This window comes from Parasteatoda tepidariorum, chromosome 4 (assembly GCF_043381705.1).
Source record: "Parasteatoda tepidariorum isolate YZ-2023 chromosome 4, CAS_Ptep_4.0, whole genome shotgun sequence".
Taxonomy (NCBI): Eukaryota; Metazoa; Arthropoda; class Arachnida; order Araneae; family Theridiidae; genus Parasteatoda; species Parasteatoda tepidariorum.
This window is the reverse complement of record NC_092207.1, coordinates 51,143,868-51,159,656: the sequence shown is the minus strand read 5'-3', so window position 1 is coordinate 51,159,656 and position 15,789 is coordinate 51,143,868. Positions and strand designations below refer to the sequence as shown.

The 15,789-nt window shown below is 32.2% G+C and overlaps 1 protein-coding gene across 1 annotated transcript in view; it reads left to right on the top strand.

The window, feature by feature from the left end:
- LOC107455606 (zinc finger protein GLIS3) overlaps positions 1–15,789 on the top strand; it is a gene marked incomplete at its 5' end in the record, with an annotated part of 56,481 nt that overhangs the window by 24,217 nt on the left and 16,475 nt on the right. The window contains 3 exon segments of the mRNA XM_016073231.4: positions 6,344–6,587; positions 8,770–9,055; positions 10,304–12,153. Coding sequence (XP_015928717.1) covers positions 6,345–6,587; positions 8,770–9,055; positions 10,304–12,153 — 2,379 coding nt within the window.

The window sequence follows — 15,789 nt, the reverse complement described above, 5'->3', positions numbered from 1 at the left end:
AGATAGATAGATAGATAGATAGATAGATAGATAGATAGATAGATAGATAGATAGATAGATAGATAGATAGATAGATAGATAGATATATAGATAGATAGATAGATAGATTGATAGATATATTGTTTTTTAATTTGCTACTTATTATTAAACAAAATTTCGAGATATTGTGCAAAGTGAAAATCGACCAATACCTCAAAAGTTCTAAAGGTCATCAGTTTTTTTTCTCTCCAACTGTGTATGGAAAATAAAGGTTATCTTATGATAACTAGTTGCTTTCTTTTCTAATATCATCACTAATAGAAAATCATGATATACTATAATAGAAAATCATGATAAAATGATGATATCATTTCTAAAATGAGGATGATGGAAAATCGCGAACAAATAAATGCGAATTCTCTTTTAGTATTAATGTCTACAATAGGTCCATTTGTACTAAATTAAATATGCTCTACATTTTAGTGTTCCACTGCTTATTTGAGATTCAAATTCAAAATCTGGGATTACATACGTGGATTTTGTGGAGAGTTTGTGGCTCAAAATTTATAACGGTAGTATTATCAAATTTATGTACGGAGTTTAGGATCATTTAAGCATTGTATTTTCGAAGGAGAGGGAGAGAGAGAACTAAACTTAATTGAACCCTTGATTTTTTTCACATGGAAAAAGAATTTAATGAAAGTAATTCGGATGCTCAGAGGATCGAGCGTTTACTTTCCAATAAGGTGACCCAGGTTCAAATCCCAGCGATTTCTGGTTGATACGAAACTGCTTCCGTGTCGTACCGACCACAGTGCTGACAAAAAATATCCTCAGTCTAACTCTAATTTATGGACCATTGATTAGAGTCCCCTTGCTGACAGGCTAACCGTAAGATGTTTTTATCTGCACGTAACACAAATGCGGGTTAGTTCCATCAAGAAGTCCTCCACGAAGGCAAGTGTTTCCCAACACTTGATCGAGGAGTTCTCTTGTCTTCTGGATCGGGTTCAAAATTACAAGGCTAAGGAGTTGAGCATTGTGTAATCATTAACTCAAAATCAGGTCGGCTATACAACAGCGGTAATAAAATAACAGAATAAAAAAATAAAAATTAAAATCTATGTCGAACTGTTTAGTTGTGCTAACTCCACAGTTTTCTACCAAATGGAGATGCTGTAGGGATCATATCTAGCATAGCGAATTGCGTCTTTATGATATATGACATACTTTTACAGCTATAACTGAAATGGACAAAAAATTGAAAATGGTTGAAATAGTGAAAAGAAGATGGTTCTTTTTGTCGACACACTGCACATGTTTATTTGTTTTTCAATCAAATCATCTTAAATTAATTTATAATCCCAAAAATCAAGTAAGAAGATATAAATTATGTTACTACTTTAAATATAAACTGAAAATCTTCCTGAAAATTTGACAGAGATAGTAATTATTAGGTCTTAAATAATTCCAAAATTTTCACATGCTTTGCGGGACATGTTATTCTACGAAATACAGGCCCTATTGTAACTTTGTATGTGCCTGAACATTAAATTCAATAGTATATAAATTTTAACATATGTGAGAGCTCCTATAATAAACCTTCGAAAAAAATGATATGTCTACATCAACTTTTTTAAGTATAAAAAAGTATTTCATGTACGTTCTTTGAAATTTCGACTAAAAATGTCCGTTTGATATGTCCGTTATCAAGAATGTGATAAATCATCAACTGCCACACATTTTTGGAATCTTGGATATAAATTCAATTTCAGCAATGGCAAAATTATTTCCGCCCCTGACACATCAGCTCATCGTAATGCCCAGAAATCATTTTTCATTCATAAGAATGACGATTCCCTTATTAATGACTTGACTTCCTCACCATCTCTCTATAGCACGTGATGGTGTACTTTGCTCTGCTTTGTCTCTCTCGGCTACCACGGTTTTTTTTCTAGCTTTATTTTTCTTTTTTCGTTGCCAACTTTTCGTTTTATTTGTCAAATAACTTTTGTTTTCCTCATTCACGTGTAGCAAGGCTTGTAAATGGGCGCCTACTTTTGAGAGCTTGAAACATGTCGTTTTTTATTAAAATTTTTATATTTTTACGTTAGTTATAGTTACCATCTTTATATTTTATGTCAAAATAATGAAGTTTATTATCAAGTATTTCATGTATTATTGAGAAGAGGTATTATTAACAAGATATTAGGTATTATTAGGTATATTCTAAGTATTATTAGGTATATTTTAAATATTATTAACAAGGAAGTGTAAAACATCTATGGAGTACATGCAGAGCATTATTTTCAACAAAGGACTAATATTATCAAAATTAATAAGCACTTAGGTAAAGGAATGCCCTTCAACATGTTGCTTTAAAACTACATTATTTACTTTAATTTAAATCATTTTCTATTACAATTTTTAGGTACTTTTAAATAAAAATAAGTATGACTTGTGAAATTAAAACAGAAGAAAGATTACTTTTTTCAAAAAATTCTTATTTGTATAATTCCAAGGTATAATTAATTCCAATAATATTTTAGTCTTACAGTTGATTTTCGTTCCTTTTATCTTCTATTTTATACTGCTTTTTCACCTCATACAAAATATTGCAATTTTCCTTAAAATTTTGGGAAAACTAAATCGGATTTCTGTTTGAATATAAACATGGCCGGTCAGACTGGAAAGAGAAAAAATAAATAAAGGCTTTGGCATGCTGGGCAATATAATTTCCGTGCCCTGGTTACTACGCCAATAGCTTATCCTTGAAAATATTCTGAGAAGAAAGAGTTAGTTTCTCGTCCTGCCACTTCAGATAACCTTTTGCTTTTCTTTCAGAAATTTTAGAATGAGACAGTTTACGGTATACCTCATTCATAGTTTGATATAAAAGTATAACAATTACGCAATTGGAAAACGTAAATGAGGAAGGAAAAACTCCCACTTCCTTCGTACAAATTTAGAACAAAATGTTTTGAGCAGTGTCCAAAAGATATTCTTTCATTCTCAAGGGCATTAAACACAAACTTCAATCGAATGTATTACCTAACTTCATTCCATGCATTAAAAATATATGTGAATTTAAATTATTTTTATACATATCATGCAAGGTTGATACAACATTATTTGAGATTATTCAATAGCTATTTTGTTGTTCAAATTGACTGCGATGCCAACGCTTCGTTTCTTATCCTTGAAAAGTAATTGATTGTTTATAGCAAGGGAAAGTCAAAACTTAACACCGTTCTCGTTTGGCTTTAAAAAGATGTAATAGCAGTAATGAAAAAGAGAAAACCTGGATCCTTTAATACAGCTGTGATCACCCTCATCACTAAATTCTGTTTTGAAAATAAAAATGTGTCAGAAAATTTTGTTCTGCCTATTCTGAAAACAAAGTGGTATTAAACATTTCTCCTGGCGTTAACCCTTTGACACAGAATTTTATTGAACATATTTTTTATTATTTTTTATTAATTTTAGTCAAAATAAGTGAGAAATATTATATTTAGCATTTTAATAATTTATGGTTATAAAATACAGCATGAAACGTCAGTGTCTTTTTCTGCATTATGGATAAAATATTCCAAACACGGCTCACTTCCAAATAATACATTTTTTCAAATTTGCACTTTTTTTTGTTGTAATTTAAATCTAAGAGAAATGGTTATTCATCAATGAAATTTCCCTACTTGACAAAAACAATTATTGATAAATTTTTGAATATAAATGAGAAAAAAATTAAAACTACTTTTTTTTATTTTATATTTTAGTAGAAATATACTTCCAATGAACAAAATTTTTTAGTAACTATTAGAATGTTTTTTATAATTAAAGAGCATCAAAATATATCTTTGCTTGTAATTTCAGCGTTAGAAAAAATACATATATAAAATGAGCACTGGTGTCCCATGTGCGTCGAAGGGTTAATGTGCATTTACTACGTCTCAAACGCGAATGTTTAATCAACTTAGATTTTACTGTATAGTTACTATATAAGAAGTCACAGTACTGAGATTTCTCTTGTATATAAATACAAATCATATAACTGTTAATAAGTTGTGTTAAACACTGATAAAATACTTGAGATATAGAAATGAAATGCTTTTGCTACCAGTTTCTAGAATTCCTGCTTTATCATAGAGACCAAAGGTAGCATAATTGGGAAAAATATGAGTGTCGTAGTTTATTCGTTTCAGAGTATTTATTGCATAAACGTGTACTTGCTAGAGAGGATAATAAATGTACAAAGAGTTATAAAAAGATAATAAAACCTGTTTATCACCAAACAATTATTCCTGTCCAGGCGTCAGAAAATTATATACATTAAAACTTATTTTATGAGCAATAATAATTGAGAAACAAATTATAACAAAAAAAAATTTAAAAAATATACGTTATATAAGTAATTAATTTTTTAAGCATAAAGAGAGCATAAAGTTGTTTATTATTTCTGAGCAAAAATATAGAAAAGTTACTTAAATTGTACCTCCCCTTTTTTCAGAGAGTGCTCTAGCTGATAAATTAGGAAGCTTTTTTTCACATGACGATCCTTGCGAAAGAATCAAGTCGCTGTGTACTTGTGTTAAGTTTTTATTTCAGTTTATCAGTTCTACAAGTTTTTTTTTTACTTGCTGTGTAAGGATATAACATAACTGTAATAGATAAATTATTAAATACTTCATATGATTATTAAGCATCTTATTCTGTTATATCCTACATTCATAATTAAGGATAATGCCGGATCTGGTAAAGTTCAGAATAAGTTTCAGTAACAAAACAAACGTGGCTTATTCATAAAACCAATTTTTTAAACGAAAGATAAAGAACAAAAAAAGATGGTGTATGTTTGATATCATTCATAAAAACTACAAGTTATGCACACTGGAGTGATAATGAAAAATCTAATAAATAAATCGCCGGCCAAGTATGGCCCACAATGCTTTATCAGATTCAAGTCAAGTGAGAAAACTGGCTATTCTGTGCAGGTCATATCCTCAGATTTAAGGCATTTGTTTACGACATAGAGGTGGTATATTTATATCGCCTCTATGGTTTACGATGTTTGCTAGGTGAGGATGGGTGTTCTCATCCATAAACACAAACTCTATGCCCATGGCATCCCAAAACAAACATACATGTTATTATTAGAACATGTTATTTCTGTACTGTACTGCCATTTATTCATTTTGGAATCATTGCCAAAACCTAACGATGATTCTTTGGACATTTCCAAGTTTCTCGGATACTTCCATCAGAGTATGATCACATTCCAAGCGGCTGATAATTCTACCAAGTAAAAAATCACCCGCATGCGCTTATCTGTCTCATGACTATTAGGTTAGGGTACCTACTGGGTGACTTACAGAATGCTTGTGAAAAATTTTACTTCTTTGTCACCATTTCTTACATACTTCCAGCTAACACTCTCGTCTTTGTGACGTACTATCGGCATCATCTGGTGACTTTCTGTAATTTGCATATTATGTTTGAAGATGTTTGTACAGACGTTAGTTTGTTTCTACTGGTGAATTTTTTACTATAAAATTCAAATTCCGTATAATTCTCAATTATCCTTAATTTATTCCCGTGAGTGTACTTGTTTCTTTGCTAGCTAACTGTTATTTGATGCTTGGATAAACGTTTCACTAAAAACGTTGTGTAGTAGCCTGAATCTTACCGATACAGTTCTCAATCCAGGGTTCCCAAAGGTCAACCAAAATTTTAAAGTGGTAGCAAAATTTATACCATAAAATATATATTTTTTGTTTTTAAAAACTTATTATTAAATTTTATCCTTAAGAAGAAAAAAACTTATTATAAATGCTAAAAAGTTGCAATATTAACAGGCAGCACTTCATGCTTGAATTTTGTAGCACATAACATCATGCTCCATCAACATTTCATAAGCTTGTAAGACTGTTTCTATACTTGTAACAGTTCAAAAGTATTTCTTATCATACCATTTGTCGTCTTATTTACTTAATCATGAATACTCAATATTTTTGAACCTGGTACGCTTTTAGAAGCAGGTGGCACGAAATCGACAACCGATTTCCTAAATCGAACTAATTGTAGACCTAGTAAAAACAATTAATTTTCAGTACTTACTTTTCATTATTAGAATATTTTATATGTGATTGTCTGTGATTCGTAACTGATAAAAACATGAAAAGTGATATGATTTAAGTAACTTTAATCTAAATATAATGATAGTAACTTAAATAATGACTACATTTTCTCCCTGTAGAATAACTAACGTCTAATGACTATAATGTTTTCTGAGTTATTGACTTCTTTTAGATATTCGTCAATCGTTGACCACAAAAATATTAGTTTTATTTTAATTTTCTTTGTTTAGAATGATGGGAAGATTGACTGACTATGAAGAAAAAGAACATAGAAATGTAGCACAAGGAAACTATTCATTGGCAGCCCATCAAAATAGAAACACAGCCCAAGCTCCAATTCAAAACATTCCACCATTTTATAATGATGCATCATTACCTCTAATACCACTAGCAAGTCATCATCGATCTCAAAATTCGCAATCAAACAGGTTTTTAACCAACAACTTAGAAGAAAGGGCACAAACTTCATTCCAGGTAGGATGGCATATAATTCGCAATTTTATTCAAGTATTATATGATTCTATTGCTTAATGCACATATTGGGAGTACAAATTAGTTCGGTCTGTTTTCAAAAGACGACTCTGGCTGTTATGAATGTTTCATAGTGACAGCTGGTTTCGGTGGTTTCAGAGAGGTTGGACACCTGCAAAAATAATATTCAGTTTATATCGCTTTGAGTTTCATACAAAAAACCTTGTTTTTTACTTTGTTGAATATATCAAATTTTGTGGTAACTAAGCAGCATTTGCGGGAGTTTTTATGCTTCTGCTTTAATTGCAAGAAAAGTGCAGCTGAAGCGCATCGAATACTTGTAGAAGCTTATGGTGACAATGCTCCAACTGATAATTCATGTAGGGAATGGTTTCGAAATTTCAAGAATGGTGAAAAAAGAATGGTGAATGGTGTTGTATACTATGAGCTGCTACAACCTGGCGATTCCATTACGGGCGATCGGTATAGGCTACAATTGATTCGTTTGAGCCGTGCATTAAGAGAAAAACGGCTGGAATACGAGCAAAGACATGACAAAGTTATTCTTCTGCATGATAACGGTCGGCCTCATGTCGTAAAAAATTATTTGAAAATTCCTAAGTGGGATATTTTACCACAACCGCCATATTCACCGGACATTGCTCTTTCTGATTACTGGTTGTTCCGATGGAGGCAGCATGATTTGGCAGATCACCGGTTTACTTCTTTTGCAGAAATCGAAAATTGGCCCCTAACTTGGATCGTCTCAAAAGACGCGACATTTTTTCGAGATGGAATTCGAAAATTGCAAGAGAGGTGGGGAAAAGTATAGATGATGAACAATACTTTGATTAATCTTTTCATTCATTTTGTTCAAAAACAAATGCATTTTTGACTACAAAAAAAGGACCGAACTAATTTGTACTCCCAATATATCATATCCTCAGTGCTACAACTTAAAACAGGTTTATTTAACTGATCAGGCATTTAAAAACATTACTGGCTAATTTATCACAATTTCATAATTCTCAATAATTTAAAAATGAATTTCAGATTATAGGTTGCACTAAGGAGAATACGCAGTCACAAACATAAATGCTACAATAAAAATTAATTGATTTTTTTTTAGTTTCGGCCCTATTGTACAGAGGGGTGTTATATATTGGTTTTTTCAAAATCAAATGGTGGTAGATAGCTAAGTGCTTAATTTACGTCACACTAGAGCTGCGCAATAGGCTATTTGCGACGGTCAGGGAAACATCCCTGAGGGTGATCCGAAGACGTACCATCGCAATTTCGATCCTCTGCAGAGGAGATGGCTCTCCTGCTTTGGCAGCCCGACAAAGTTGAGTACTTTACGGTAGAACAGTTTAACAAGGACCACTATCGCGTACCCTCGGTCCCTACGCAGGCTGATCAAAGTGATTACCCACCCGCTTACTGACCGCAGCCAGTGATGCTTGACTTCGGTGTTCTACTGGGAACCGTGTCTTTAGTATCAATCCACTGTGGGACATGTAATGGAGGACAAAATTCTTTTAATTTCATAAAATATCAATCCGTTACCATTTTTACCACTAGAAAAATATTTTCAGATACTACGAAAATCGAAGCAGTTGGAAGGGATATATTTATAATCGAAAACAATATACAGACCCGTGTTTAAATTTTCTGAGTTTCCAAAGTCAACAAAACAGTTGAAACAAGCAAAGACATTTTCATGCTTTTGCGACAGCCACCCCACATTTTTGCATTTTATAAAAATAGTAGTATTAAGATTATAAAACAAATAGTTCTCACTTACTTAATTCCATGATGCTTCGTAACTTTTAAACAAAAATATACAATGTTTCCTCAAAATTATAGATAACGTTTTAAAAGGTAATGAATATGAGAAAATGCTAAATTAAATACTTCTTGCTCAATGCATCCTTATAACTAAAAATAATATAAAATACCAGTTATTCCTAAAATATAATTCGTGATGTTATAATGTTTCGTTTATGCATGGGATTTTGCCTAAATGTAATGCTTATTCATGTTCATAAACGTAGTAAGGGGCCCTTCTCAGCGCATGCGAAAAATTCGCTGATCAGATTTTACTTGCGTATGCGAATTTTTCGCATAAAGCGAGAACGGCTCTTTACTTATTAACTAATATCAATTCAATTTTTTTATTCATTAGTTATCTCATCACCCAACTTCTTTTCGAGAGGCAAAAACAATCAGGAGCTGCGCAACGTCCCCTACTTTTAAACTACCACCAATTCCAATAAGTAAGTCATCAGATCATTACTCACAACAAACTCCTACTACAATGCCACCACACGGTTTACCACAAGATTCGGTACCTGTTGCACAAGAAAGAAGAACAGATAAAAATACGAGTAGAGAGCCCTATTCAAACAACTTGGATATGAAAATGGCGTATGAAAATATGATGTTAGGATATTTCATGCCAATATCGAAAGGTAAATGTTTTCAATATCCTCGATATTTTGTAAGTAAATAAATTTTTAAAAACATACAACTCCTTTGCTGAATTAACCTACTAGGCAATTAATGCAGCAGTTATAAGTTAGGGGGGAGGTAAGGGCACAGCATAAGGAGTGAGAACAGCATAGAAACCCATAGCCGGAAATACCATCGTCGTACACAGCTAGGAACACTTCCTTATTATAGACTTCCTACTCTTGTCCTGCCTTAGAACTGGTCATTTTACTAATCTACATTTTATTAATTTTGCGTTACTTTTGTGTTTTCTATTTATATTATTATATAAGCTGTTTTATTGTAATTTGATAAATTAATGAATCTGTCAAGTTGGTTGCCTATTAGTTAGATCAAGTTAAAATCATCTATTTCTAAGCCTGCAGGTAAAAAAAGCAAACAAGAAGCCTACTTGAATGCAATTTTCAACAAAGTTCATATAAAATTAAGATAATTTAGATAAAAAGTACCAGTTTAAAGGCCCGTGAACAGATAGTCAATAACAGGAACGCTCCCCTATCTGCATTTCCGGCTAGAGGTTTCTATGCAATTTTCAATCATTGATATAATTTGACCTATCATCCATTTTTGTTACTGCTGTACATAATCCTCTTGTACAATCAAATTCGCATCGCACATACTATAATTACCAAACATTTTCACTACTCTACTGGATTAGTTCCATCGGAAAGCCCTCAACGAAGACAAATTTCACCCAATACTTGATCCAGGAGTTCCATTGTCTTCTTCATCGGATACAAAATTACAAGGCTATTGAAGCTATGAAGGGAATTGAGGATCTGATTGGTGCAATGCATATGAATCCTCCTATCGGTTCGGAAGTAGAAAAAATAGCTTCGAAAAAGATTACAGTAAAGCAATACCACCTTAGCCCGTTGTAAACCTCGTGACTAATGGCATGGTTGTGACAATGTAGTCAGCACTGCGCACTGGCCACCTTTACTTCCCAGACAAGCAGGTACCCATTGATCTGAAGCTATTTGGAATTCAAGCAGATACTACGGATCGAACACTAGTTCTTCACAATGACAGTTTGATGCCTTAACCACTGGGGCTTGAAGAAAAACAGTCTTCTTTTAAGAAAAAAAAACTGCTAGAATGTTATAAAATTATGATGATATTTAAAACACACAATGCTTTAATTTTTATCCATAAAACAAGTTATTTTCCTATGATAATAATAATAATAATAATCACTTTTTTTATAGATGGAAATGATGGCACAGGAATCGCTATAGGAAGACCCTCTGCTAATGGAGGGAATTCAAATCAATTTGTTAATCCCGATACTAAACCTCATATTACATCACAGTCCAATGAAGTGTCTCAAAATAATCCATATTTTACTGATAATTTTAATTTACCCCAAGAACTTTATACGACTTTGCAATCTAATCCAAATGTTCATACAACCCTCAAAGAAAGAATTAGAGAAGTCGATAACTTACACGCTCAAACTAATCAGCAACTATCATCAGACCAACGAACTGTTTCTGTGCCTGCATCTTCAAGAAATCAAGAAATGAATCGCCAAGAATGCTTGAATGATCCAATAAATAATTTTTTAAAACAAGAACCATATAATTCATCTGCAAGTAGTGTGTCATCGAAACCATTTGAAACATTGAATCAGTCGTCCAATGTTTCAAACATGTTAAATGAACTATCAATGTTTATATCACCGCAACCAGTTGTTGGACAGGGTTTCCCCTCTTCGCCAGTTCAGGCTATTACGTCAACCGTAAGTACTGTAACACCTGCTTCCAACAATTATTCAAATACTTCGTATCAGGCCAAAATGGATCCGCTTTGGGGACGGTTTTCAGTTTTACCTCCAGTGATTCCCAGTGTAACTCCATCTGGAGGTGGATTTAGTGATAGTGATACTGCTTCCCTCATGAGTTTCACATCAGTCACAAACGCACAAACTGCCTCTCAAATGGGTATTTATTACAACACGTTCACTCCACTTTCTACAAATTTCTCTGAGGCTATTCCATCTGCATTTACAAGCCCGCGTTACTCTGCTAGATCTTCTTATTCAAGCCGCTCTAGAAACAAAAGAGCATTGTCGAATTCCCCTCTATCCGCAGAGGGAATTGACATAAACACCATTATTAGAATGTCACCCACCTCTTTAAACGCTTACCTCAATGGTTCTAGAAGCTCTTCCTCTTGTGTGTCACCTGGTTCTTACGGGGATAAAACTGGGTGCTATGGTCACTTGTCGGCCAGGAACAGTAGCTCTAGTCCCCACTCCGGTTCTTCTGGAAATAGAAGGAGTGCATCTTTCACGCCACAAACAAGTACACCTGGTAATAACAATTCGTCCAATATCCCTAGTGATAATAGTAACATTTCCAACTGTAATAATAATGACACTCTAAAGAACAACGATTTGATGAACTTAGATAATTTATTCGTAATGCAGGCAATGCAAGACTTTGATTCTGGAGCTGGTCTCCTAAATATTCCAACAGCTTTTAATCCCAATGTCATTTCTAACTCTTCGCTAGCCCCTGAGTTTGAGAATCTCCATGTATTGCCACAAGATCTCGCTGCTTTTAGTACAGAGGAGTACATTCCTTATATTCCGTCTGTTCTTCCACCTGTCCATGCTAATTTACCAACTCAGCTGCATTGTTTTCAGCCACAAGCAATTGTACCACCTACAAAGCCTCCTCCGACATATGATCAACATATGGCAAGGAAGGCGATTTTGCAAAAAACTAGCTCTTCGGATAGTAGTCAACCGTCGAATTCGAATTCATCTAGTTTCGAAAGCTCCGAGGGAGATAAAACGGTAGCAGGGAGCAGTGGTACAGACACTGAATCAAACAGAATGTATGCTTGTCGATGGTTGGATTGCACAGCCGTGTTTCAGGACCAAGACGAATTTGTAGCGCACATCGAAAAGATACACGTTGACCAAAAGAGAGGAGATGACTTTGTCTGTTTTTGGAAGTTGTGTCCTCGTCGACTACATCCATTCAATGCACGCTATAAATTATTAGTACACATGAGGATACATTCTGGTGATAAGCCTAATAAATGTACGGTAAGTTGTATCTGTAAAATAGTATATTTTTACAAAATGCAAATCCTTATGCAATGTTTAAAGATGAATATGCTAAATTTCTTAACTGACCTCTAGATGAGACATGCGAATGATTTCAGAATGCAGTATATAGCTGACTGTTTCTTTTATAAAATTATAACTGAAAATTAAACAAATAGCAAAGTCATATTAAAGTTCATAAAAGAAAACTTAACTATGACACAATTTATTCTTCTAAAAAGATCTATTAATTTCCTTTCTTATTTATTTTTAATTCAGTCAGTAGGCTTTGCACCTGGGCTTCTTAATTGCTTATAAAAATACATATTTATGACTGTTACATTTGTTCAATGCCATTTAATTAATTTGTTCACACAAAAATATATTTTGATGAAACAGAATTATTCGAATAATTCTGTTACAAATTTTGAAATGTGTTAAGTCATAATATCATTCAATTTTCCTGTAATTTTAATAGTTGAACAATATTTGTGCTTCATAACCTTGATTAGAAGATATTATAGTGTAACTTGAACGAAGACAGGGTTTAATTTAATACCTCACTAAGGTGGCAAACAATTTGCATTATAATATGGTTCATGATACCGATAATTATGGTTCAACGTTAAGCCTATTTGCTTAGGAATGTATCATAACTGAGCCTTAAAATATATATCAAAAATTATTTTAATGAAACATGTTTTAAAGAAATGTTATTGTAAACAATACATTGTTTCATAGATCTTAAGTGTGAAATTTTTTAAAAAATATCCAAAAAATTCACTACCAGTAACTGCTTTACAGTATTTTTAAGATTTAGAAAATTGATTTAGAAAATTGATTTAGAAATAAGATTTAGAAAATTGATTTGATTGAAAGAAATTTATTTATCTTTCACACACATTATCAACTACATTAGACACAGTCGGGTGTATTATGTAGGGGGGTGGGAAGAAATAATTGAGCTTTTATTTTAACATTTATTTACGAAATACACTACAATTAAAAAATTTAAAAAAATTACTCAGTACAACTGGAATGCATTTTGATCCTAATATCTTTTTCTTGTATGGATTATTTATGCGTGCTATTTTATATCATTCAAATCGGATTTTTTTTCTTCCTTTTCATAATTTTATTAAAGTTTATGAGAAACATTTGATTTAAAATCAACATAATAATAATTTTTCAAATATCAGTAGAAGTTTATTTTCAATATTTGTTCATTTTCTATAAATAAGTTATTAAATTTCGCCATAGAAAAATTCTTTAAAAATACACTATCCCTTCAATACTTTGTGACAACTGTATATTGAATACTATTCAATTGTATATTTAGATAATACTCAATACAACCGTATATTTAGATAATATTCATGCATGTTTCAACCGATTTTAAGCCTTGTTATATAAACATAAGATTGCGGTATTCCCATGGTCATTACATGTTTTCGATTCACTAACTATGGAACGTCTAAGATCAATTCAGGAGAAGGGCAAAGATGAGATCATTTACTATAGAATCGGCTTTGATATGAATGAAGAAATGAAAAAAATCCTGAGTCTTGATTATAAGACTCAAGAGCATTTATGATATTATTAAATATGTACGATTATCCTATTTTACCGTAAAATTTTCAGCAACGAAAAATCTGATATACCGTAAATTTCACACACATCGATATTAACTGTAAAGACTTTGAACCCCCGTAATCATTATAATCAAATAGATATTACTATGTATAAAAATGAATTTTACGGATGTTAAAGTTCAGTCGGAATTTTTCACAGTGTAGATTGATTGCATAAAGCCATGAACATAATAGTGCGCAGCTTATTGTAATAGAAGCAGCAAAAAGAGACCTCAAAAAATAAAAATAAAGGGAGGATGGAGTAGAATTCTGTTGTAATGAAGTTTCACTTTAGCGGTGAAATTGTCGTTATAATGAGCTTTTCGTAATAAGTATATCGACATATTTAATGAGTTAAAATAGAAATAAGAAAAACTCGAATGTTATAGTTACTCTGAATATTAATTTCAACAGAAATCTACTAAAATAAGAAGAACAAAAGGAAGGTAGATATGTGCTAAAAATTTTAAAAAAATTATTCTTTTGTTGGGGGGATATACTTCAGGCAGTGGTCACCCACGTGTTTTTTTTTTTTTTTTTTTTTTTTATAAACAAGCATGCGGGGATAGATGGATTAAGAATCTAAGTAGAAAATAGGTAAAGTGCCGTTTCATTTTCGCTTTTTTGTATTGATAACAACTATAAATGCTCTGGGGGTCCTCCATGTTCCCGTAACAAATCAATACCTCTGGGGGTACTGGATTGGAGATCGATCGTTCTCTGATTCATGTCAAAATTACGATCTGTGGATGAATGAATGGATGTATGAATGGGTCCGAACTATAAACGGGTGCGATGTATGGTGTGGCAGAAGTCGAATTCTTGGCCATAGATGGCGCCACTGAAAAACAAGAAACGCACACTATGCCTTAAATTTGCTCGGTTTCACCAAGCAAGCTTGCCCGTGTGGCAAGTAGCATTAGAAACAACAACTATAAATAATAATGTCCAATATCTTGCCCTGTTTCCGTTTAATATTTCTCATTTAAGCAGCAAAAAAAAGGAGGAAAAAAATCTCCCTTAAAAAAAAAAAATTCGCTACAGAGAAAGACTAGCTATATTTGACTTGTTATTAACATAAATTTTTTGTTTATTGTATTCAAGCATTTTGATAGTAACCTGGAAACCTTTCGTAATATTGGATTTCTCGTGATATGCTGATTATGCCTATTTTTTTCAATTGAAATTTGTACTTTAACATTTAAATACGTTAATAAAAAAAAAACTTCATTTTTACGCCGTAAAAATTTGCACAGGGATGAGAGGGGCTAGTGTGGACATCTTGAATAATTTTTTTGGTAATTGATCAAATTGCTTCTGTGAGATATCGTATATTCATTTTTCATGCAACACTGGTGTATATTTTCCATGCGCAGTAGCATAAGAACACTGTGAGTACTTTTTGCAGAAATCTGTGAAAGAAGATTTTTAAGGTGGAAAAGTAACTTTCAAATTTTCTCTTTACTATTTTATTAACACATTTTATTTTCTGAATATTTAGGGCATAATATGTTGTTAATGACATTGTTTTTTGCGTATTTCAAAATTAATTTTTTGCTCAGTATAGTTACTATTAATCAGAATTAGGCATGAACGTACACATGTAGAAACATGGTGGTGGGACTGGGGTTAGGATGAACATGCTTTAAGTGATTTTTTTTTCATTTATAAGTGTTGGCGACTTTAGTTCTTTTCTTTTTTTTTCGTTTTTAAATTGCAACAAAAAAAAACTTTGTTTAAAAAAATGGTAAAACTGAACAACTTATTAAGTTTATAAATAAGCAAAAATGTTTATTTTGAAAACAAGAATTACTGTTAAAAAAAAATACTTCACAAGTAAAAAATTATATTTAATAAGTTTTTCGATAAACTTTTAAGAAATGTCTATACTAGCCCCTCTCTGCCCTATTTTAAATTAAAACTCATACAAAATACTTTTGTTAAGACCACCATAAATGTTTATTATAAAGAGTATTAGAGCACATTGTATTGTATTATAATATAA